Raw genomic sequence first — 26,045 nt, 5'->3', positions numbered from 1 at the left:
AAAAATAAGAAAAAAAATATATAAAAGCGAGTTAAAATGTTATTCAAGTTACCTTTGAGTCTCGAATGGACTCCAAACCGGTTGGCGGCAGTTCACGTAGGTGCTGCCAACTCACTGCCCGGCGAGCACAAAAATGAAAAATACAAAAATAAGAAAGCAAAATGCTAGTCTGGTCGAGATGCGATATGATGTTGGCTTTAAACGAGAATAGAGCATATGAGACGGCCTAAAAGGATTAATATTTCTCATGAATACCTTCCAAGGGGGTATAACATTCAAAATCAAATAAATTCAAATAATATAACGCTTTTTAACGCTTTCTAAAACTCAAATAAGTTAAGATTTTCAATAAAGGGAGTAGGCATATTATTATAAATTTATTTAAAAGACTGGAGAAGTCGAGAGAACTTTTATAGACTTCTAGATATAATACTTTAAGAAGAACGCTGCCATATATTGTACGGCAGCAAGGAGAAGGAAATAGATTTTGTGAGATTAGGTTGAAGAAATATAGATTGAAGTCTGTTTTTTAGCAAAAATACTTTTATTTCGCATTTAAGAGAGCTATTTTATAACCCAGACAATACTTTACTTTACTTTAAGAAGGACGCTGCCATATAGTGTACGGCTGCAAAGGAAAAGGAATTAGATTGTATTTGTAACTAAAAATTAGGAACTACAGATTCAATTCCAAGTTTCTAAGTATAGCTACTTTTATTCCCCATTTAAGGTAGCTATTTTAAAACTAAGACAATACTTAGAAAAGACGCTGCCATATAGTGTACGGCTGCAAAGGAAAATAAATTAGATTGTGTGAAATTAGATTGAAAACTAAGATCTCCAGATTCAATTCCAAGTTTCTAAGTATAGCTACTTTTATTTCCCACTTAAGGTTGCTATTTTAGAACCCCTTAGATAATCCTGCCTATCTATAACCCCTTTAATCCCTCGAAAATAAGGGTAACCACTGAATAATGTTTTTATTTTTTGGTTATCTGCTCTCCTCGTCGCCATCGTCTGGCGATTTAAACCAGTTTAGAGCTTAAGTGGCGACATTTTATGTTGTTTGTATTTCTCAGGCACACACGAACGATTACCTCTAGATGCGTATATTTTTTTTTTCTATGAGCCCCGTCTATGAGCCATAAGCCATTTAAAATTTGTTTCATGATCTGGCTTAAGGAATTGTTTTTCGTAGATTTTTTTTTTATTATTTGCTACTGTTGCTCATATTGTTTATTATCTATGAAAGGAGACTCTCGAATCGGTGGTTTTTTTTTTTGGAGGCTGGCTGCTTCCCACACAGACGAAGAGTCTCAAATCGGTAACCTTGAAAATGTTTATACGATTTTTGGGCCACTTGAAGAGGGCCAGAGACAGAGCCAGTGCCGGTTCCAGTGCCAGTTTCAGTCTTTTGATTCCCCATTTCCTTATCCCTGCAGAGGCAAGGTTTCTTTTTTATTTATCTTGATGGCTGTTGTGTCTTGATATTTATTTTTATATTTTTTTGGAATTTTTTTTGTTGTTGTTCAAGGTTCTGTCTACCTACCTACTTTTTGGGTTGCTCTTTGAGTGGCTTTTTGGGGAAAGAGGCTGCTGCTGCACATAATTTATGCGCCAGCAGCATCAGCTTTAAAATTCCTCATTTCCCTCTGATCCACTTAGTTTCAGATCATTGAGAGGATGTTCCGACCCTTTTATGGCAGATAAGACCCTCTTTCTGGGTCTGACCCGACCCGAGGACCACTTCAACTAAGCCCAAAAACACTTGAGAATATATCTCCTCCTTCCCCTCATCAGATTTTATTGTTATTTTTATAATACTTCTTGTATTTTTGTATTTTTTTGTTTAAATACTATTTTTAGTAGGGTTTAATTAGGGATTCTAGCTAGTTTCTAGTCTGAAGAAGCTTCTGTTTTAATTAACAACAAGAAAAAACATTTATTTTTTTTTCTTAATTAAAGTTAATTGGTCGTCCGAATGGGGGGAGAAGGATGTTTTTTTGTAAGGTATTTCTTTTGGAGATGCGCTCTGTTGCACTGGGAATGATATTCATGATATTCAGCTGGGCCCAAAGAAACCATTTGCATAACCGGATTTCGTAGATCGAGAGCGAAGAAACAAGAAATGAGATCGAGATGGAGTTGGAGTTGGAGTTGGAGAACCCCCTTATATGAGGAGTGGGTTGCTGGCCATTAAACATTGTCCCACTCTGGGGACTGAGATTTTGGATCGCGTGTTCTTGGACTGTCATTTCTTGAACTGGCCAGCCAGTCAGTGGCCTGGCCACCTGCTGCACTGATTGCATTTCAAAGGAGGTGGAAACCGGTTCCACCATAGAGCCCAGAGTCAGAGCCAGAGGGGCTATAACTTGTGACTTATTCAATTTATTTGTTTGTTTCTTGTTTTGTTCAGTAGTAGTCTCTGGTTCTGAAAAGAAGTCAAAAAGGGTAACTTTTGCTGAAAAGAGAGAAGACAAGCGTTGATTCAAGAGTTCACTTGAGTTGGCTCATTCATTTCGCTTCTCACATAAATCTTGATGGCTGATTCATTTGCCAATTCTCTTCTGGGCCAAGTGCAGCAGTATTCTTTAGTTTCTTGCAGACTTGATGGATGTGGAGGTGCCTGGTGATGAGGTCATTTCGATTGTCATTCCGAGTAATTGATGGTTCAATTTTTTGGTGAGAAAATAGAGGTTCATTGACTTGTCACTTTGATTACTATGATCATGGATCACACATAGGGACCTCTGTCAATCCTCTGTTTATGTGTACTTGGCAACCCTATACAATTTCGGATGAAATGAAACTGTAATTGCCATCTATAGCTACAGATTTTGTATCTGTATCTATGAGATGCGGTGGCTTTCACCCAACTTGTGGTTGTGGCTGCGTGAGTCACTCCCCCTTTTTATTTTGTTATTTTTTTTTTCTCTCCAGTAGCGCCTCGGTAGACAAACGTGCCACAAATCGGCGGGTGCAACGCACTCGATGTGTTGCAAATATTTATTTGCACACTAATAATAATCGCTATGGTTGGCATTAAAAACAAATTGTTATGACGGCCTCATCAGAGATGTACCATGATGTGTTTATGATTATGATGTTGCCACTAATGATCATAATAATCATCATTATAATAAGAATGGTGATCATCATGATGTTGAGCATTGAACTAATTGTTCACTCAACCAAAATTTCAATAACAATCAACAATTAAATTAAATAGACAATGAATTGAAAAATGTGGGAAGTTTTGGAAACAGTAGGAAGATTGTATCTATGTATCTTTGATTAATTAAAGCACTTAAAATTAATTTGTTAAAAAAGAATTAGATATTTATGGAGATAAGAGTAATTAAAAAGAGATTAGTTTATTATGAGGAGGTTTTCATTATATTTCTGAAGAGGATATAGACAAGTACTTCTTGATTTCTAAAAATATATTTTTAAAGTCTTCTGTTAGATAGAAATTTTTCTAAAAGCCAGTTTCTTTAATAATTTCCATAATTGTTTTATCTTTCATAACAATCAGTACAATATTATTTTTTATGTTAATTTCTATAGAAGTAGACCCTGAAAGACCCTAAAACTTATTTATAAATCTGTTTTTTAAGTGGGCTTAAAAGGAAGGGAAACTCGTTTATTTCTATGGCTTGGAAAATTGGTTTATCAATCAATTATATTTTGGAGATAAAGACAAAATGATTTTCAATTTCCTTTATTTGCTGTCAGCTGCTGTTTGAGTTTCAAGTGTTTTTTTTTAAGAGGGCGTTGTCTTTGGATTGTTTTTTGTTGTTTTTTGGTTGTGTTTCTTTAACTGTAAACTTTGACAAAGAAAACAAAACAAAAAAACGAAAAAAAAGAACAAAAAAACAAACTTAGACAAACAACGAGAGTCGAACAACAAATCAAATGTGGAATGCATAATTAAACATGATTGCATTTGGTCTTTATTTGATTTTGTTTTGTTGTCTTTGTTGTTATTTTTGTTGCACCTAAAAATTGCTGCCAAGAAGCAGAACAACAACAACTGCTGCACTGCAACTGCAACTGCAACCACTGCTGCACTGCCAACTGCAATAAGAAGAAAAAGCTGTTGCCGGCTTTTCAGTCAACAGAAGAAGGGGCCAACAAACCCAAACTAGAACGTGGGTGTTGGAATTGAACACTAAACCCAATTCCACCAATACACTAATACACACTACACTGCACATGCAACAAAAACAAGGCGGCAAACAAAAGAAGAACAAAAACAACACGAACGCACATACACTTATGGCCCGTGCTGTAGTTTTTTGAGGTTGTTTTTTTTTCGGCATTGTTGTTAGCTTTGTTGTAGTTGTTAACTGCACGCGACATGGCTGAAATACACACACGCAGTCTTACACACACGCACATGCACACCCAAAAACCCCAAACCCCAAAACCCCCACAACCAAATACGTGCCAGTGTAAATTGCATAAGTAAACAAAAAAAAAAAAAAAAAACAAATAAAAAAAAAAACAAAAGATTTAACCGATAAAGTTTGGCTGGCGAGGTTTTAGAATTTTTTAAGCCAAGTTAGTAAGGAAAGGCGCTTTTTAGGGGGCTCTCTAGAAGAAAGTTCAGTACAAAAAAATAAATATTATATTGAAAAATATTAAAAATATAGGAAAGTTATAAACAATTATAATAAAAATAGTTTTGAATTAAAAAATTCTTATTTAATTTTTATTTATTTTTTATTTATTTTTTTATTGTTAGAGAAAATGTAAGAGTTTCGATTCTTATTTTACATTTAAAAAAAAGTAAGAATTTAGATACTTATTTACTAATACTATTCTATGAGGAAATTTCGATTCTTATTTTTTTCAGTAACCTCCTCCTTTGCCATTTTTTGTGGCAAAAATAAACCGTAACTTTTGTCAACGGTAGCTGCTGCACCAAACTGCTGCCATCCAAACTGTAAAGTTGTGGCAACACATACTTGCAACAATAAAAAATAACACTAACTTGGCTATGCAGGTGGGCGTAACAGTTTAGAATTTCGTGCCAAGGGGCGTGGCCAAACAAACAAAAAAAAAAAAAGAAAAAAAAAGAGTTCAATGAAACCAAGAAAATAAGCATATTTGTGGCATGCTTTTTGAGAAAAGCAGGGCTTTGTGAGAAAAGGAGGTTAAGTAACAGGAAGTATTAGAAAAATAAGGGGTTAAGTTAGAAGAAATATTCGAAAAAAATGAAAAAATTAAACATTTTTAGAGAAATAATTGAATTATTTAACGAAAAAGTAAAGTAGTTGGCTTTGTTTTGTAAAAAAGTGAAATTGTCTTTAACTAAAAAATAAGGTTTCAATGTCTAAGGTTAAAAAAGTGCAAAAAACAGTCCAAAAGCTTGCATTAAAAATCTTTAAAAAAAGGAGCCTCAAGTTTAAAGTTGAACTCTTGCATCTTGAGGTTTTTTTTTTTTTTTTTTTTTTTAAATTTTTTTTCTACACAATTTTTAATTTTTTTTTTCGTGTCAATGACTTTTTTGCGGGTCTCCAATGGAAGTTTCTTTTTTATTATTATTTTTTTTTTCTTCAATATTTTTTTTTTTTTGCGGGTGGCAAGCAAAGCAAAGTGGCGGCTACTGCTTTTGTCGCCACCGGGCCCGGCCCCGGCCCCGGCACTGCCAACGTCGCTGCTTCTCCTCTGCCGCTGAGCAGTCTGCGTGCACTTAAAAAATTTTGTTTTTGATTTGTTTGTGGTTTATTTTTGTTTTTTATGATTTCTCCCCATTAGTTTGTTTTGGCGCCCCCCTTTCTTTTCTTTTTTTTTCGCCTCTTTGGAACTTTTGAAACGAACTTCATTTGCATTTTGTCGCTGTTTTGTGTGTTTATTTTATTTGTTTATTTGTTTGTTGGCTCGCTTGTGCCGTTAACTGTTATTGTTATGAGCCCCAAAGGATGCCTCGATGCTCTTGTTGATTTTAAATTGCTTGCTACAAAAAAAAATTGTTATTTCCTTTGTTTTTGACTATTTTTTTTGTAATTTATTTTAGGTAGAATTATAGGGTTTTTCTTAAAAAAAAAATAGTAATGTTGTTTTAAAAATATTTATTAAATTCTTTGAAGGAAGAAAATTAGAATCTAGAATCTAGTAGAATCTATACTGTGGAATGATATTAACAGAATCTATCCAAAGCCTACGTCATACATGGCGTATGCTTATTATAGGAACCTAACATTACGTATACGCCATGTATGACGTAGGCTTTGGTGGATTAGACAAGCAAAAAAATTAATATAGAAGGATTTGAATTATTTTGAAATGTTTTGAATTTTTGTTTAATTTTTTTTATGTTTTTTTTTATATATATATTTTTTTTTTTGTATTTTTCTTGTCTTTAATTTTCCAACTGACACCAACAGCTGACCACAAAGCATTACCATTTTCTTTTGGCGGCCTTTTGTTTACCCGGTCATAAATTTTCCAATTTGACTTAAATTGGCTGTTTAATACCCAGCCCCCTCAAACCCTCTCCCCAACCATCACCTTCCACCGGCTTTTCTTATGCCATATGCAATCTTTCACAGGCTCGAACGATTGCGTGAAAAATATTCTTTTTTAAAACAACATTTTTTTTTGTTTATTGTACTCTTTTTGATATTTTTAGCATTTATTTCTGCCCTTGGAATATTTGACACGATTTCTGTTTATTTTTTAATGGGCCTATGCATGTGTGTTGTGGGGTTTTGTTTAAAAATGAAACAAAAAGATGAAAATTCTTAAAGATTTCCAGTTCAAAGTTCCCACATGGAAAAGTTTTGTATTTTTTTTATGACCACCCCCTCTCACTCACTCGCGCTTTCTTCGCCTGCTGTCTCTTTTCAGTCTTTTCTTCTTTGCATTTGTGTGGCCCGCTCTCCAATGTCAGCCCGAGAGATCAATAAACTTTTGGCAAATAACAAGAAATGGAAGCGCGAAATAAAGCAAATGCGAGAAATGAAAAGAAAACAAATTAAAGCGCATGAAGAGAAGAGATTACGAGCAAAAAGTCAAAAAGAAATGGCAGCAAAAGTCGAGACAGATAAAGGCCCAAAGCCCGAGCGAAAGGGAGGCCAAATATTGAAGTTGATGTCTGGTCATGGCAAAGATACATATATCTTTTTATATATTATATATATATACTATATAGTACTATATACTATATATATATACTATATAGTACTATATACTATATATATATACTATATAGTACTATATACTATATATATATACTATATAGTACTATATACTATTTATATAATAACAAAAACAGACAATACATCATAGCCGGGCTCTGACTGTTTTCTTTTTTGGCCAAAAACCACCACCAGCCACCTCTACCTCCTCTTGTTATTTTTGGCAACAAAATCTGCGTCATCATCATTAAAGTTTCTCGGGTCTGTGTCTGCAGTCAAAAAAAAATAAATAAATCTGCCCAAAAGATACTTTCAATCTTTCGCAGATACTTTTTCCAAAAAAAAAAAAAGAAAAAAGATGAAAGCCAAGCCAAAGAATTGCAAAATAATGAGGAAAATCAGTGCAGAAGCTAACAAAAATAGAAATCACCTGATATTATTCCTTTTCTGGCTTTCTGTCATTTTATGTAATGGAAGTACAAAGTATCATTAATCATGGCTTCAATTGCAATACTTTGTTAAGCACATTTACCAAAAAAAAGTCATTAATCAAAAGTTAAAAGACTTGCATGAATTGTAATGTAATGATTAAAAGAAAAGCATAATCTTAAAGGTCGACAATCTAGACATTAGACATCTTATTTTCTTTCCTATTTTTTTTTTCCTAAAAATAATGACAAGCAAATACATATAATTTATTTTTATCTGTTGCCTCAATGTTTTTATTTTTTTTTTTTTAAATGTCTGTTTTTGCAAATTTCTTGGCAACTGGTTCTAAACGCTTTTGAACTTTTGCACTTTTCTGTGTTTAGAGACTAGAGTATATATCTTATTTATTCTCAATTAAATAATATATTTAATTTGATTTTATTTTTTCTTTACTTCCAGGTGCGTATCCTTGAAGCGACACTGCCTGCCTCAAGTCCTGGATTATTGAGGCAGCCATTGAGTGACGATGATAGTGATGTAAGTTCCCCAAATCACTCATCTAATAAATAAACAATATATTTTTTTTTTTCCATCCAGCAGTCGGTCAGTCAGTTGGTCAGCCCAAAAGCCCTCGCGACTCGCTAATCAAGTTGACCTTTCCGACTAGCATTAGTTATAAATTATTAGTTGCTTTTTTTGTCTCCCCTTTTTTTTTGTGTTGGACATTAGTCAACTTGTGAATATCTAGAAAAATAAAATAAACAAAAGCCTATTGAATGTCTGTGGAAATAAACAAATAGAGACACGTGGTTGGGTTGAGAAGAGGCTTGGTGTTATGACATTTTCGAAGCTTTAAAAACTATAGTTCAGTATGGAATTAGTCCTCTAGAGAGAGCTTAAGAGGAGAGCTCTGAGTACCAATTGCCTTCAATTTAGCTCAATTCCATGGACTGCCATGCACTTGACTTGATCAGCTGAAAGAAGAAGCTCCACAGTGCCCCTCAAAAGTCAGCTACTTAGATCAGATATTAACACTCTGTTGCCGATCGAATGGTGGGTGACCCACTTAGGTATTTAATAGATTTCCAAAAAAACCAGTTCTAACAAGGAAATCAAACACGAAAATAATACAATGACCAAACCCCGAAAAAAAGAGCCACACCACTTGGAGTGTCAATAAATCTGAGCAAACAATATCGGATTTCTTAAATCCACACTCACAACTAGCCAGCTAGCCATATGTGTTGGCCACAGTTTAAATAAATTAACCAAAAAAAAAAAAATACATGGAGAGAAAAAAAAATGAAAATGCGCAAAAAATATTTTAATAGAGCTGTTCAAGGTTTTTGGAGTGACGACTTAAGGTTTCTGGCTCGGCTCGAGGCTACAAAAATCCAAAAAAAAAAATAAACAAAAATTGTGATAAAAAAAAATAAAGAAAAAAAGGTTTTAAAACCGTTTCCAGTTGGGTCAATAGACTTTTGGAAGACACTTAAGATGAATCGGGGTTCGGTGGCTGTTTTTGATTATGAAAATTTATGCCTAACGGTAGATGGAAGAGGCGAAAGGTCAACTCGAACTCGGAGGTCAAGACACCTGCATTTCACTATCTAAAAAATAATATTAATGTATTAATATTAAATCAATTTTAGAGTCAGAGTCAGAGCTAGAATTCCTGGCACGATAATCAAATAGAACGTGAGCTAACTCAAAAGCCGACTCATAAGGCAAAAATCAACAAAAATAAACAAATAGAGACTGAAAAACAAAACGTGGCAAATAAAGAAAAATAAACCAGAGAACTATAAATTTTAATTACACTTTTGTGATGTAAGACGGGGGAAAACCGATAAAAACTGTCCCCTAATGAGGGAATTATTAAGTAATAAGAGTCTAACAATAGCTCGAGATTAGAAATGTGTCTGAAAATATATATAAGATCTGTAGTTGATTGAGTGGCATTCCTAACTAAGCATAAACTTCGAAGAAATCAGGATGCAGGGAGGTGGGACATTAATCATACGCCTCATTGACCAAGCCACTGGATGCCTGGCACCTGAGAGCAGCCGAAGCAGTCGTGTCCTGTGTCCTTGTTCGGGCTCTGTGTCTCCCCGGGGGCATGTGTCAGGCCAATCAAGGCATTGGTCTTGGTCCTGGTAATGGCCAGGATGTCGTCTTTGCTCCTCTCTCCTTTCCTGTTTAAGCTTTATCCTGCTAATCCCCCGGCCAAAGTGAATGGTGTAAGCCAATTTGCTGTGCCACCGTGTTAGATTGCCAGTCAGCTATTCGAAACCGCCAACCTTTTGCATTCCTTAATCCCTTTTCTTTTTTTTTTGTGGTGCTACAGTGGTTATTGAAAAGGCAAGAACTAAAAAGGATTTTTAGAGGAAATTTTAAACCTTTTTTAAAGGAATAAAAATCTTATTTTATTTTATTTATACATTTTTTTTAGTGTCAAATTTTAATATTTTAATGCCATAAAATTTAAATCCCTTCTGCAACTCTTTTTTCTTCCATTTTCCCTAAATTTTTTCCATCTGAATGCCCTGCCAACCAATTTTTTTTGTTTTTTTTTTTTGACAGCTAACGAAGCGAGGGCGTCCCTTAAGCTCCTCCGGGGCTAGTGCCACGCCCAGCTTATTAGCATGGGCGCTAGTTACGTGTATTAAAGCCCAGGGGCGTGGGTCGCAACAGGGGCTTAGTGGGGGCTGCGGTTGGGAGATTACTCAATCTATATGTCGGCTCTTTGTTTGCATTATGAGAAGTCTTTTTTTTTTTTTGTTCCCTCGGGGTTTTTCTCCCTCTGGGCATCCCCCAGTAACCCCTCCTTGAATGATAATTAAGCCAAGTGAGGGAGGGAGGGAGGAGCAAGTGGCAGCATGGTGTCATGTTGGTGTTGCATCCACTCCATTGTTCGTATAGAATTACGAGAACGGCAAGAGGCAAGAGCCTCGAATTTCGCGACATGATTAATATCAGTGCATTAATTAGACGCGTCAGAGAGCCGTCTCATGACTCATCCTTGCAACAGAATCCCCAATGCCCGACCCACAACACCTCTGCCTTGCCACTCATTAGTCTCTGTGAAAGTTGAAGAACAAAAAAAGTTTTTCCTTCCAAAAGCAGCTGCAGTTTCCTGCCAGAGGGGGGTGTCACCATCGCCATCGCCAGATCAAGAATTAAGATGAAGTGCCATATGTTTTTATAACATCGAGCGTAATTAAAGAAGCCAACTTTTCTGTCTTTTGTTATTCTTTTTGGAGACTCCCACCCCATCTCTGTTTTTTTTGATGTTGACAAATTTTAATTTGGAAAATTACTCTGAACCGAGCCCGGGGAGAAACTTTTAATTGTGTTTATTGGAATGAAAGAGTTTTTGTTTTAATTAGTTTTATTGGGAGTTGTTGAGTTGATGAACTCGAGACTTGATTAAACAACTCAATCAGTGACGTCTAAATCACTAACTTGGCTTTAATTAATTTCCAAAACGATTATATCGAAAAGCCCGCCCAGAAAGCTATTTATTTGAGGTGGAAACCTGAAATATGGACTTTGGACTTGCATCTTATTTGAGTCGAGTGGGCGTTGTCGGTTCAGAAATTCAATTTACGTCCAATGCTCCCCAACCTCCCCAAAAACCTTTTTTCTTGTTGTCCAATTTAATTTTTGAAGTCTGTCGCAGTGGCCTACGTCACTCCATCTGACAGCTGCTGTCAACTTGGCCGAGATATTGTGGCTTAGATAGTGATGGGAATAGGGAGGCAGTGCTGCTGGGAAGATGGATGAGTGTCTAGAGTCTTGTCTTCCAGCCCATTTAAAGCTTTACGCAATACAAGCACTGCAACTGGCAACTGCAACTACCAAAAGAAAACTGCGCCCACCGAAATAAAATCCATTAAAAATTTCACCCGGCAACGCAGCCGGGTCTTCGAAACTCAAACAAAGATACAGATACAAAACACAAATATAAATACAAAATACAAACAGTGACGGAAAACAAATGCGTATGCAAATTTGCGAGTTAACAAAACAGAAACCCCATACCCATGAGGAGGAAACTAGGCAACCAACGCAAATCCAATGCAAATTTCAAATTTCAAATCCAATTTCAGATACAAACGCTAGGCTACCTCGACAATGACTGAATGAATGAGTGAGTAAATGAATGAGTGAATGAATGAATGAGTAAATGAGCCAATGAACCAATGAAACTTTGCGCGAAATATTTGAATAATTGACAGGCGAGCCAAAAAGTGCACAAAATTGTTATTATTTTTTTTCTTGAATTTTTGCTTTGATTTTTGCAACTAAGAGATACAAATAGCAGCTGCCTGGTGTCTGCCGTCTGCCACGCCCCCTCACAAAAACCGAAACACAGGTGGGCGGTACCAGGTTTATGTAATATCTGTATTATCCAGGGGGGGGCTAATTAAAATGCCCAACAAAAATAGAAACAAAACTGAATTTAAAAATTGCATTAACACTTTAAAAAAATATTAGACACTGAATATAAAATAATAAATAATTATTAGACAACTTCTCTCAGTGTATAAGATTGTGATTAGTTAGTTTCCCTTACCTTTTCAATGCTTGGTTTCCAGAAATTGGAAAACTTTTTTGCGCGCAAAATGTCAGCTTAAATTATGCCTCAAAATGGACATGTGAATGGACAGTTGCCTGTGCCAGTTTATATTGAAGAAAAAAATGCCATTTTCCACTATGACCAACAGTGGTATTTGTTTCTACCTCTTTTCGCCCCCGTCCATTTGCACTTTGAAGGACAAAAAAGGGCCAACGATGCGTATGCGTAATATTGCGCATACGCCCCAGCGCCTCTGGTTTCGGTTTCTTTTTTCAATTTATTTGTTATTTGTTTTATCGTTCCAATTAAAATGAATATGCACACGTGATAGAGAAATATATTGCGAAAAATTCAATTAAACTAAAAACAAATATGGAATATTTTCAATAAAATGGGACCACGCCCTTTTTAGTTTTTTTGATGAAAGGGTTTTTATTTTGATGACCCAAGCATAGATATTTGGGTTTTCTATTCCATTTCCATTAGGAAATGAAGAGAGAGGGTTTTTGGATTGAGAAGCAAACAAGATAACCGCAGTGTTGCGGCCTGGAAGAGTAATTGTTCTTACTCCACCTCCCCCAACTACATCTCCTGACCACATGGTTCCATAGGAGAATATGAATCCCCGCATATGTGCCTCGAAGGCAATTTGCAATTGCAGTTTGTCGAATGTGTTTGGACAGCAATTGAACAATGCGGTTTGGGCTAAAAGCTTTCTGCCCAGAGGATGGATGGAAGAGTTATGATTACTTAAAGAAGGAACTTTAAATACTTATAGTGTTGTAAGGATATGTTAGTTAAGTAACTGAAGAAGAATTGCTTTAAGAGAATCACTATAACCTCCTGAAATATATCAATTTAGTCCTCTAGTCCTGACTGTCTCTTCCACACCATATCCTAAGCTCATCATTAATAATGATTGCATTTCGAGAATCCATTTGCCACAGCCTGGAGGGATGTTGGGTTATAAAAGGGGTAAGACCCTTGTGATTCGTTTGCTTAAGATATGCTGCACTCAGGACTAAAGGACTTCAGGACCCTCCTCAACCTGCCACAATACCCACTCCAGGGCTCCGGTTTTTATTTATCGCCCTGCCATTACAAGGATGCCATGACTCTGTGGTTACTGCTGCATCGGCATCCTTCCTTCCAGTTCTGTTCTTTTTCATTTGGGTGTGTCCCAGAATCCTTTTCTCTCTCACACTCTTTCCAATGGGATGCATTGAAATAAATTGCAAAATGCATTAAAAGAAAGAAGTGCAAAATAAAAATAAAAATAACAACTTGAGCCATAATCAATCTTCATGTGGCAATGCTTCATTGCCCTAGAGATGGTCTGGAGGGGTATAGAGTATAGGGAATGCCATGACTTACCCCCCAAAAAATATATATATATCTGTATATATTGCTCATTAAATTTCAGTTGGCATGGCAGTAGTATGTATCAGAAGGGGGGAAGCCAATGCAATTAAATTTCACATTCCCCAGTTCTGCTGCAAATATATATACACATATATATATATATGAGTTATATAATCAAAAGTGCAGCAGATATACAGATACAGAGATACAGGCGTCAATTGCAACTGTGAATTTCCCTGGAAAATATTGATCGGAAAATCAATTCTAATTAAATTGTCAGCGTTTTCTGTTCACTGCCGACTGCCTCCTCCTAAAAAAAAGAGGTGATTATGTATCTATCTATCTGAGTGCGAGTGTGTGTGTGTGTGTAAATGTATCTCTGTATCTGTATCTGCATCTGTGCATCTGTGCCTCGCCTGTTTTCACTTGATTGGGTTTGGCAAACAAAGTTAGCGAGTTTGCCGCCATCATCGCACCAGCTCTTAGCCAAATTGAATTCATTTAAAATGCAGCAAAACAAATTAGGACTAAACAGGACACGACACAAATCGTGGCAGTAAACTGTCAGTTGTATCCTGTCTCTGTCTGTGTGTCTGTCTGTGTGTGTGTTCTGTAAATGAGATTAAACGGGCCACGCGGTCGAGTCCTGGTTTTAATTGAAACGAAAGTATAGTCCTCTCGTGTCTGCATTTAAGCTAATTTAAATGATGCTAATTGGTTCAGAAATTGCAAAATTAGTCACTTGCAACTGGCAGACTCTCTAGCAGCCCTGGGGGAAAATGGATTACGGAAATTTAATCCCATAATCCGAGGGAGAAGAGCTTAGAATCGAATACAAAATAAATCATGAGTGCATAATGGACGTGGATTAATATTTAATTAAAATTTTACCCAAAGTATGTCCTCACATGTTTTATGTATTTATGGAAATCTGGGATTCCTATTCAGGCTTAAATTGGTTTAATTTTCCCTTGAGGTTCTTCATTTTTTTATTTTCGCCCTTAAGGGCTTTATGGCTTCCCATTCAGAATGCATTAATTCCATTTGCCGTTCTGCATTTCGAGTGAATTATGCAGTCGCAACAATTTCCAACTTACCTTTGTCCCATTCATTTTGCATTAAGCCTCAACTTGGATACACATACATGGTATCTGTTCATAAGGAATGTGCATTCAAACTTATGCCCAACATGCATATATTTGTTGAAATTTAATTACTTGCATTACTGCCTGCTCAGGGAGTGGCTTCAGGATTCAATCCTTTGTCCTTCATTGCCATTTCTTCTTGTTGTTGCTATACAGAGCAAGAAATTAAGGGATATTAAGGTTAATTTGTGGCTAAAATGGTCTATTTGGGAGAGTAATTGGTGAAAACAATCAAGTTTCAAACACGAAACTAATTTTTACATCATTTTTTTCAAATCACATGATATAACAAGTCATACTGAAAGATATATTGATCTTTAACCTTAATAAATTGGTCCTTAATAATACAATATTTATTTTATTTCTTGTCTAATGGAATAGGGCACAATCTAAAATCTATTTAAAAGGTTAAAACCTCTTATTTAATTTTATTATCAATTTAAATTAAATTATTTTCCTCTCGTGTAGGTGATAACTTGCACGAGCTCTCAAAAGTAGGCAATGAAAATGGTTTTTGTCCTGGATAGTTGAGGCTCTGCAGCTGCTGCCTGATGTTGCCATTGTTTTTGCTGTATAACTGTATTTTAAAGCCACTCCCAAAAGTGTACATTGTTGTTGTAGTTTGCTACTGCTCCTCCAGCATTTTGTTATTGTTAGTTTTGTTTTTTTTTTCTTGCTGCTGCTGCTGGTGCTGGTGCTCTTGGCCAAAAAGCTTCTTCATTAGCAGCTGCACATGGCAGAAAAAGAAGAAAAAAACCAACAAATAATAATAACACTGCACTTAAAACAACAAGAAACGATGAGAGTTTATATTGCCGGCATTGGACAGAGATAGCATTAGAGAGAAAGAGGGAGGTGGGTAGCAGGAGGACTTCCTGTGTAGGAAAAACCAACATGGCGTCGCCAGTGTCTCTTCGAACTGCTTTCATTTTCCATTTCCACGACCTCGTTTTCAGACAAAACCAGCCCAGCCATCCCAGCCAGCATCTAGGATCCCCACTCCCAAAGGTTAGGGATATAAGGACATAGCCACCCCTCCCTCCCCAATCCCTCAGCCAGCGACCGCCGCCCCCCTTTTTGAATTGTTAGTTCAGGCTCCTGAACATTTTTAGTTGATTTTGCTCTATCCTCTATCCTTTTTCCTCTGTATACTTTTGCTATTTTTGTCATTTCCTTTTGGCTGCTGCTACCTCTGCTGGTGCTGCAATTTATGTTGTTGTTGTTTTGATTGTTATTGTTGCTGCTGGTTTTATGGTCCTGCGGCTGTGGGTGGGCTAGCTCCCAGCCAGGATATGAAAGACAACCAATGTCCTGGCTATACATATATGCCATATGATATATACATACATATATGTATGTATGTTTGTATGTATTTTGCGTATGTAATATATCTAGCGGCAATTTTCCCTTTACATTATGTACGTGTAACGGAATTTAGAGCGCGCAGGCGCTCTCTCTTACATTGGTGCTGAAGCACCTTCCTGAAGATTCTCCTCTCAGTCCCTAAGTCTCCTGGTCTCCACACCCTGTTTCTCAGTGTCTGTCTCTCAGTGCCCTGTCTCTCAGTGCCTTGCTCTCAATGCCTTTCTCTCAGTGCCTCCCTCTTAGTGCCTCCCTCTTCTTATTGTTGTTGTTTCTTGCATAAGTTTCATTCAATACTTTGAGCCGGCCTGGGCCTGGGTCTGAACCTGGGCCTGGGACAGTAGTTCTCTCTTCAGTTCTGCTTCTTCTTTCACTCTGTGGTAGAACACCACCCACAGCCGCCCACTTTTGGGGTTTTTGTTTTCCTTTTTTGTTACTTTTTTTTTTGTTTTTTTTTTTTTTTTCTTTCCTTTTTGGCTGAGCGCTTCCGGTTGCGTCACTTTGGCCTAGGAAAGCAGCGCTGCGTCATTTTTCTCCACCTCTCTGTGTATTTCCGCCTGCTGCTGGCTCCTCTACCTCCCCCGCTACTCTTCTTGTCTTGTCGCCTTGCCACACAGCTTTTATTCAACTTTGCCCTCTGACTTTGTCGCAGAGACGCCACACACACACACACACATATATAGGGGTAGCTGCATGCAGTGACAGGACGGCACTTTAATTGAGGTCGCCAGTTGAAGTTAATAATAAGCCAGCCAGGATGCAAGAGAGATGCGTTGACTGCAATATTTGTACACTGAGGAAAATTAATATCAAAATATATGTTATAATTTTATTACAAAAAATTTATTTATTATATTTATTATTAAATTTTATTATATTTTTTTTAAGGAACTTCCTTGATATTACTTTGAAAATATTTAAAAAATATTTATATCTTAGTCTCTCTAATAAAAGCCAACTATTTCCTTAAGTGATCATTAAACCCCATTAGCTGTTTCCTTATTTTAACCCGCTTTGCATTCTGTATTCTCCTTTGAGCCCTGGGCGCTGGCCCACAACCACCCACTTCTGCAGTTCACCGAGGGGGCGTGGCTCTTTCGGAAAGCTTATATAATTTTTAAAGCCATGCAACTGCAGTGTGGCAACTAGAACTCTATTGTCTGGCGCAGCTTTAAATGGCCATCCCATTATGTTGCATAAAATATAGGATTTTGAGGAATAACAATGAGAAAAGAAGTCCCTCGAGAGGACATTAGGAATAAAATAAATCAGAGCTTGAAAGTAAATCTTTTGGGGGTTCTAGAATTTTTTTAGATGGGATCTAGACCCTAGAGAATTGTAGAAAAAATAAATTAGCAATAAAAATCCTTATTTTTAAGTCCAATTCTTTATAGATTTATTCTTAAAAATTACTTTATAGTTGATGGCTTTTAAAATATTATCCAAACTCATTCCTGAAAAGTTTCTTTTTAATGAGTTTTTCTTTTTTTTTTATTCTTGGCTCTTATCCCTAAAATCAGACATTTAAAACATTTCCAAAGAAATGCCAGCCATTTCAACCTTCAACCTGGAGCGTTTCCAAAAAAAAAAAAAGAAAAGTTTAAGAACCTCTGGTAGGTCCTTTATCTTCCATTTTTTGGCTAGGCTGGGCTGGGCTGGGCCCATCGGGTGTCCTGTCTCTCTTTTGTTAAAAGTTTTATCTAATTCCTTTGCGAGAATACCATGTTTACGTCCTGTGTGTCCTGTCATTCCCGTGTCCTTCAACTTTTTGCCTGGCTCCAAGGGGGCTGCTGCTGATTCCAATGGCTCCTGCTACATCTCCTGTTTCTGCTCCTGCTACAGCTCCTGTTTCTGTTACTGCTTCTGCTGCCAACTCCCTGATGTTGATAAATTTCACGCCCTGAAGGAGACACAGTCAGGGCATGTTCCCTGACTCCTCTTCCTCAAATTACTTTGACTGCAGTGTTCGGTGTGGAGAAATGCCAGGACGATATGGCAGGATAGGCCAGGACAGGGCAGGACTGGGCAGGACAGGGCCACCGCCCAGCAATGATTGAATGAAAGGCTAAAAAAGGATTTCAGGAATTTCAACTCTGGCTATATGTAAAAGGCACTTGTCCCTGTCTCAGTAACTGTGTGTGTGTGTTACATGCGGGAATATCCTGCTGGCTATATACGTGGTTTCCTCTCCAGAATCTCCCCTTACCACCACCACCCACCACCCACTCTGGGATATATATGTATCAGGTCTATGTGGAGGCGAGACCCAGCCAGAAATATACACAGAAATAACCTCAAACAAGGACGTTCGGAGCGAAACTTTTGCCGGGACAAAAGAAAAGGGAAGCCTTTAGCCTGGCCAGCCGCAGGATACACTGAAAGGAAACTATAGAAGTTAAGCTATAGAAGATGTATGGCTAGGATCCTCTCTCTCTAAAGTAGCTCTCATAATCCTTTTCAATCCATCGAGTTCCTTGTAGTTCTTGTTCTAAACTTTCAGCTTTTCTAAACCCCTTCAATTATGATCCCTTTTTCATAAAAGTTTCAAATAAAATTGTTAGAGAAATTACTTTTCATAAAAGTTAATATTTATTGTATTTGTTATGGTGCTTCTTGGCCATTTACTGCGGCTTCTGGCCATGTATTACATAAGCCAGTGGTGGAAACATGGCAGTAATGCAATTTACAGACGCCCAAAAATGTCCGCCCACCTTTTGGGACTTTCTGGGTGGCAGTTGGTGGATGGGTGGCCATCCCAAGCCATGCCATTACTTGAACTGGTCACCAGCCACTCCCCGGACTTGCTCCCCCGGACAAGCTCTCCCCCTCTTCTGGGCCAACAATCTGCAATGGATGGCGCAACAAATGTTGCCCAGTAATGGGTTGTGTGTGGGTGTTTGTTCTGGTTGTGTGTGTGCTGGTGTGTGTGTGTTGGTGTGTGTGGCCCTGCAATTCCCTGAACCGGGCGCACTTTTAGCTGAATTGATTTTTCCGAGGCACCTCGACTGCGCATGGCGGACAAAGTTGCCTCTTTCTCCCACTGTCGTCTGGCCATCTCTCTCTTGCACACACCTACACCCACATAATATATCCTGGATTGCATTTGCCTCAAAAAGGATCTATAGGTAGGGGATCTATATTCCAGGATCTTCTCAAAACCAGAATCCTTCTTTAAAAAAGTCTATTATTTTTCTAAAAAAAAAAAAGTATAAAATTGAAATGGAAATAAAGCTTCCCCTGTTAAGTGCCACCCGCTTTGAGTCATGCTACATGCAACATTGCCACTTGGTCTGCCAAGTGCTCTGCTGCTCAGGTCAGAGCTTGCAGCCAACTGAGGCAGCGGCAGAGCGACTGAATAATGCTGCAGTCGTATATATATATAGCTGTTATGTGGCAGCCACATTCAGTATATACTTGCCACATACATACTCTATACTATATATGGGGAAACTGCTTGATTGTTGGCTGTTTCTGTTTCTGTTTCTGGTCTCTGGTCTCTGTTCTATATGGCCATATTTTAAGTGCTGCTAGCTTAAAGCGCTTAATGCGGCTTTAAAAAAAATCTCCGAGACATGGAAGGAAATTGAGCGATGGATGGATGGATGGATGGATGGCAAATAGAAAAGGGTGGGGATCAGGCCAAACTAGAATGGCTTCAATTCATCAGTACACGCTGGCATTATATGGATATGGATATGGAGATATGGGTGGCAAGAACTGCCATTGTTGGAGGGAAGAACTTACAAGCCAGTAGTCAGTATGAGGTTTTGGATTAAATGAGAGTCCTTTATTTAATTGAAACTCTTATATTACTTATCAGAAATATATCTACATCTGCTGAACAAGATATATATTATATTACTGGTTTATCATCCCTTAGATTCTTCCCCTAAAATATCCAAAACAGATGCATTTTCTCTACCAGACCAGAAGCTATTCCATATGACTCACATCCCCCGATCTTTGATCCTAAATCCCAGTTCTGAAAAAGGGGCTGCGGACTGAGGACGAGGACGAGGTCGTTCGTTGCTTATCTACGGAGTAGATTAGCCTACAGCGAATACGATCGACGGATCTGTGTTTTGTTTGTTCGGTTCTGAGGTTTCAAAAAGTACTCGGAGAGTCAGAGACCTCCAGTAGTCAGTACTCAGTACTCAGTACCCAGTGCCATTGAACGCGTTCATAAGCCTCATTTGTAAGTCGAGCAGTGAAGAACCTTCTTATAAAATAGGTATTCTGTCTATAGAGACATATTCTATTATAATAAACTATTAATTTTTCAATTTAAAATGAAATATAAGTAATTTAAATATTAAATAGTATATCTTTAAAGTTAAATTATATCTCATTTGCTAACTCGGCTTCAAGACTCCTCTTTAAGAATGTAAAAATATGTAAAAATTTTGTAAATTCTATACCTTCCAAGCCCCTATGCCCTGTGCCCTTTTGCTCCCTTTTTTCTTTAGGAATTTTTGCATTTTTATGTAAAAGCGACCTATTGCGAACAAAAAACACATCTTGTGATCTCAGTACTCAGTTCTCAGTTCTCAGTCGCCTAAACCCTAACAATAGAATGAACATTGGGAATGAAAAGAAATACAAACATTTTAGCAAAGGTCGCGCCTGTTTTTCTTTCTTTTCAACAGTAAGCGTTTTGCTCGTTGCTGTTTTTGTTTTTTTTTTCGGTTTCCCTTAGGAAAAGTAGAAATATAGAACTGAACCTGAACCCCTCGGGGTTCTCAGAGAGTTCCTCCACTTCCACTTCCACCAAAGTCGAAGTTTTTCGAATGGAATGAGTTCTTCGCGAGCCTTTTGCGCGTTAATTTATATCTGGGGGTTGGTTTTTGCGACTTTAATGGTTGGTTATTTTTTTTCTTTTTGGTTAACAGCGGAGTTCAGGTAGAAAAGTAAATGCTTAAATGGTATATTTTTCTACCTGGGGTTTTCGCTTCCTATTCTTGTCCCTGTTCCACTCATGGAGTGGCAAGAAAAACAACATTTGGCCCGACCAGCCGGCCTATAAGTAAATTTTGAAAATAGTCTTCCGATCGAACCAGTCAGTCGAGCCGGAAATATATTACGAATTGCATCTCTCAGTGGGTCAACAATCAGAAATAAATATTTCTTCATCTTTTTATTTAATATGGGTATGTGAAATTTATTAAAAATTTTAATATTTCATATTTTGAAACAAATATAAAGTATACAATTAAACAGGATATCTAGAAAGACATTTAGAAAGTTATTTTTAAAGACAGGAATCAATTTAATGGACCATCATTTCTAAAAATACTTAGATATCCAATTTTAAATATTTTTTGAAAATGTCATCTTTCAGAAATGATTTAAAGTGTTAAAAAATTTAAATAGTTTTTTAAACAAAAACTCATTCAAAGTTTGATATTATTAGTTGATAATTCTGGATAATATATATTTTAAAATAATTAAAAAATAATAAAAAAAAAAAACTTACAAAGGGTTTTCAAAATGGAATAAAAATTTTCCTACTACCAAGTTAAAAAAAATTAAAACATGTGCAAATAAAAAAAATTGCCCGTTATATATCAGTACTATAAAAAATGTTTATAATAATTCAAAAACATGTTAATTAATAAAATCTAAAATATATTTTTAATAACGTAACGTCATTTCTTCGTTACGTTGTTAGAGATGAAACTCTGTCAGAGACGGCACTAGTAGTGTTTAGCTCAGACTTAAACCACCCAAGTTCAGAACCTCTGGTTTGTCAACTTCTGCAGCACTACACGCGAATGAGCGGAACAAGCGGAAAGAAGGAATTATTTAAACAAAAACGAAACGCAGAAAGAACGCGGGCCAAAGCCACACCAAAAAAAAATTAAATATTGTGCCCTGTGCCGTGCAAAAAGCGAATAAAAATTACGAATATAAAGGTGGAAAACCGGTTGATCGCAGCCGGCAAAGAAATAAGCAAAAGATAAAAAGTCAAAGGCAAAAATAACGTGGCTCCCGGCATTTTTCTTTTTTTTTGTGTGCGTGCGTTGTGTGTGTGAGAGTTTATTTATTTGTTTGTGTGTTGGTGTTGCCGCGTAAACAGAATAAGAGAAAGAATTGGCTAAAAAGAGGAGAATTTGAGAATTTGGCGCCGTTTATTTATTTGGTCAGTGAGATAGATCTCTTCTCCAGTGGATGACCAGAGCGAAGACAGAAGCCACAAGGCTATAATCCGGTGGAGAGGTCCTCGATGAGAGGCCACCCACCAAGCCCAGGTTCGCCCGCCCCCCGGGTCCTGTCTCAAAAATCTAAAAAAAAAAAAACGACAACGATTTTCCTAGAGAAAACTGAGAAATAATATTATGCGGAGGTGGGTCAGTCAGGAGATGGAGTTATGTCCAAAATAGTGTCTAAAAAAAGTGGAAAACTGAGAGCCATGTCCCTTAGACATGTCCTGATGCCCATTTTTAAGCCATAATCTTAACTATTTTAGTTTAATTTTAAGTCTCAAGTCCTTTAGACGGTCGTAACTAATCAGAATATCATTATCCTTGTTACAGGTCTACAGAGGAACCACCGACAAACAGCTACGAAAGGAACTACTACGACCGCACCAACAGCCGCTTAGTCAGTCAATATCAGTCGAACGCCTCCATACCCCACTCCCACGCCAACGCCCACGCCCACGCCCACACAAACTCCAATACAAATACAAATTCCAACGCCGCCAGTCCAGGAGGATCCACTGAGAGATCACGTAATCGAGATCGCCTGTACAGGAATGGTTCTGCCAGTGGTCACAGCAGCAATAGCATCATCAACAACAGCAACACGACGACGACGACGACGACGACAGCAGCATCAGCAGCAGCGGCAGCAGGAGCTGGTGGTGTAGTTGGTGGCGGTGGTGGTGGTATAGGAGGCGGGGGCGGTTTGGGGGCACCGCAAGCGCTAGGCGACCGGAGCAGTAGCCACAATATCCACCAGAATCAGCAGACGGCACGGGTGGCACCACCACAGTCATGGTACGAAGCCGCCGCTGCTGCAACGACGGCCCAATTGAAAAGTCCTGGTGGCAGTGGCAATGCCGGCGCCTCAGCAGCCGGTGGCTTCCCAATGAGCAGCTCACCGATCAACCAGCAGCAGCAGCAGCAACAGCAGCAGCATCAACATCATCCGCCTCCGCAACAGCAGCAGCATCCGCATCAGCAACCACCTCCGCATCTACAGAATCCTCAACACCACCCGCACTACAGCAGCAACAGCAGCAGTCCAAGCGGTGGGATAGCAGGAGGAGGTGTAGGAGGAGGAGGAGGGACAACCTGCTCATCACCCGCCCAATCCCAATCCGTACACCGGAGCGTTGCGTATGCGGGCAGTGCTCCTGCGGATGATTCGCTGGCCACCGCCGCCTCGCGTAAGATCCTCCTGCACAACAGTAAACACAATAAGCTGTTAAAAGGAGCAGCAGGAACGGGCACAGGCACAGGCACAGGCTTAGGAACAGGAACGAGTAGTGGAGGAGCACGCTCTGGTTCGGAATCGCCAGGTGGAGCGAGCAACGTTCCAATGACGACGACAAGTACAATCACAAACAATAGTTTTAGTAGTAATAGTTTAAATAATACAATAACCACGGCAACTCCAACCATGCCCACGATAGCATCTGGAGCTAGTGGAGCGGCAGGAGTAGGAGCAGGATCAGCAGCTGGAACTGGAGCGGGTGCGGGAGCAGGAGCAGCGCCAGGAGGAGCTAACCCGGCGTCAACCGGCAGTGGTGACATTTTAAATGTGGCCGCTACCTTGGCGGCGGCCGTGGACGGTAATGGTATGCCGACGCATCCGGTCCGGACGCGACATCACCTGCACGGACGCAGCACCACCTCCTCCAGTCGCTCGCACTCGAGATCGCCGAGCAGTTACAGCAGCTCGCACAGCTCCTCGTCGGCCTCCTCCCACTCCTCGTCCCACTCGCACGCGTCCAGTCCCGTCCAGTCCACGGGCAATTGTGCGATGGCGACGACATCGTCGGACGGTCGAAGCGGTCGCAACCTTCAGTCAGTGGCCGTGACCAGTGAGTATCCAATCATTATCTCCTTAAGAGACTCTACTAACTCCTATCCTCCATCTGCAGGCAACTCTTCAAATCCCAGTGGCAGTGCTGGTGTCGCCAGCAATGCAGTCAGTGGCGGCGGCAGCGGCGGGGGCTGCGGCTCGAGTTCATCCTCCTCGAGCAGCTCCAGCTCGAGCATATCCTGCCTGACAGCCAATCCTGTGGTGCATTCCGAGGACAACCGGCCACTGGCGATACGAGTCCGCAACCTGCCCGCCCGTTCCTCAGACACATCCCTCAAGGATGGTCTCTTCCATGAGTACAAAAAGCACGGCAAGGTCACGTGGGTCAAAGTGGTTGGACAGAATTCGGAGCGCTATGCTCTGGTCTGCTTCAAGAAGCCCGATGATGTGGAGAAGGCACTGGAAGTGTCGCACGACAAACACTTCTTTGGCTGCAAGATCGAGGTGGAACCCTACCAGGGCTATGATGTCGAGGATAACGAGTTCCGGCCGTACGAAGCGGAGCTGGACGAATACCATCCGAAGTCAACGAGAACCCTGTTCATTGGGAACCTCGAGAAGGACATCACCGCCGGCGAACTGCGTGGGCACTTTGAGGGCTTCGGCGAGATCATCGAGATCGACATCAAGAAGCAGGGCCTGAACGCATACGCCTTCTGTCAGTATTCGGACATTGTCTCCGTGGTGAAGGCAATGCGCAAAATGGACGGCGAGCACCTGGGCAGCAACCGGATCAAGCTGGGCTTCGGCAAGTCCATGCCCACCAACTGTGTGTGGATCGATGGTGTTGGCGAGAAGGTGTCCGAGTCGTTTCTTCAGTCCCAGTTCACGCGCTTCGGCACTGTCACCAAGGTCAGCATTGATCGGAACAGGCAGCTGGCGCTGGTCCTCTACGACCAGGTACAGAATGCCCAGGCCGCTGTCAAGGATATGCGGGGCACGATTATGCGCGGCAGGAAGTTGCAGGTGGACTTTGCATCCCGGGAGTGCCAGGATGCCTTCTACGACAAGCAAGAGAAGCAGGCGCAACAGCAGCAGGGTGCTGGTGAGTATTCTTGCAGAGGTTACTCCATAAATCTTGTTACTTATCCATCTCTCCCCTGGACAGGTTCCTCGTCGCGCTTCAATCGCTACGAACCGACCTCCTCCACGTCGCAGTCGCGCTCGCGGGCCTCTTCCTTCAGCCGGCATCAGACTAACTCCAACGACGGCAGCTCGCCGGGCAACACACCCGGAAGTGGTACAGCCGCCAGTGTCGGTGGGGCCAACAGCTCCAGCAGCAGTTCAACCAACCAAAGCACCATCGGATGTGGGAGTAGCACTTCCAGCAGCAGCACCAGCTCTGCCAGCAGTGCTATGCCAGCTCCGAGCTTGAGTTCCGCCTCGTCGGTCGGAGCTACAACAGTGACGGGAACAGCGCTGCCACCCATGGGTGGATCATCCGCCGCCAGTTCCCTGGCCATGTCGCAGGCAGCCCTGGCGCAACGGATGCGAATGGCGAGAAATACACGGCACACCGTCGACTTTGACTTCAACGATGCTACCGGAGGTGGAGGGGGAGCTGGAGGCGGTAATCGGCCCCGTAACTTTCGCAGCTTTGAAGATCAGAACAATAGCGCCGGTGGACAAGATGAGGAGGCACGTTCCGATTCTCCAATAGTGTCCCGCCTGGGAGATCCCCTCGAGGTCACGATGAACAACAGTCAGTCGGGCGGAGGTGGAGGTGGAGGAGTCGCTGGAAGTACACTGGGCACCAACAGCAGTCGAAGGCGTTGCGGTAAGATTGCCAAAGATTTGCACCACGTGCACAATCAACGTTTCCATTTACCAGAACAACTCGAGGAATGCCCGTCCAGTGGTGATGAGGGCGTGGTCAGTCCGCGGAAGCGCATCAAAATGGATTACCACCATCACCACCATCATTCCAATGCCAGCGGGGTAAGTAATCGCTACTACTTTGACAGAATCTCT

The 26,045-nt window shown here is 39.8% G+C and overlaps 1 protein-coding gene across 8 annotated transcripts in view; it reads left to right on the top strand.

Annotated features, from left to right (window-relative positions):
* LOC6503404 (protein split ends) overlaps positions 1 to 26,045 on the top strand; it is a 63,972-nt gene that overhangs the window by 21,403 nt on the left and 16,524 nt on the right. For 3 of the 8 annotated variants that reach the window (XM_032455498.2, XM_044716345.1, XM_044716347.1), the window contains exons 4-6: positions 22,559 to 24,072; positions 24,133 to 25,119; positions 25,183 to 26,012. In XM_032455498.2, coding sequence (XP_032311389.1) covers positions 22,559 to 24,072; positions 24,133 to 25,119; positions 25,183 to 26,012 — 3,331 coding nt within the window. Of the gene's footprint in view, positions 1 to 8,033; positions 8,112 to 21,596; positions 22,369 to 22,558; positions 24,073 to 24,132; positions 25,120 to 25,182; positions 26,013 to 26,045 lie in introns of those variants that run through there. The other 5 variants (XM_032455502.2, XM_032455503.2, XM_044716346.1 and 2 more) reach the window with 3 other exon arrangements.

This window comes from Drosophila ananassae, chromosome 3R (assembly GCF_017639315.1).
Source record: "Drosophila ananassae strain 14024-0371.13 chromosome 3R, ASM1763931v2, whole genome shotgun sequence".
Classification (NCBI taxonomy): Eukaryota; Metazoa; Arthropoda; class Insecta; order Diptera; family Drosophilidae; genus Drosophila; species Drosophila ananassae.
Note: the sequence above shows the minus strand (reverse complement) of the source record. Positions and strands in the feature narration are given on the sequence as shown.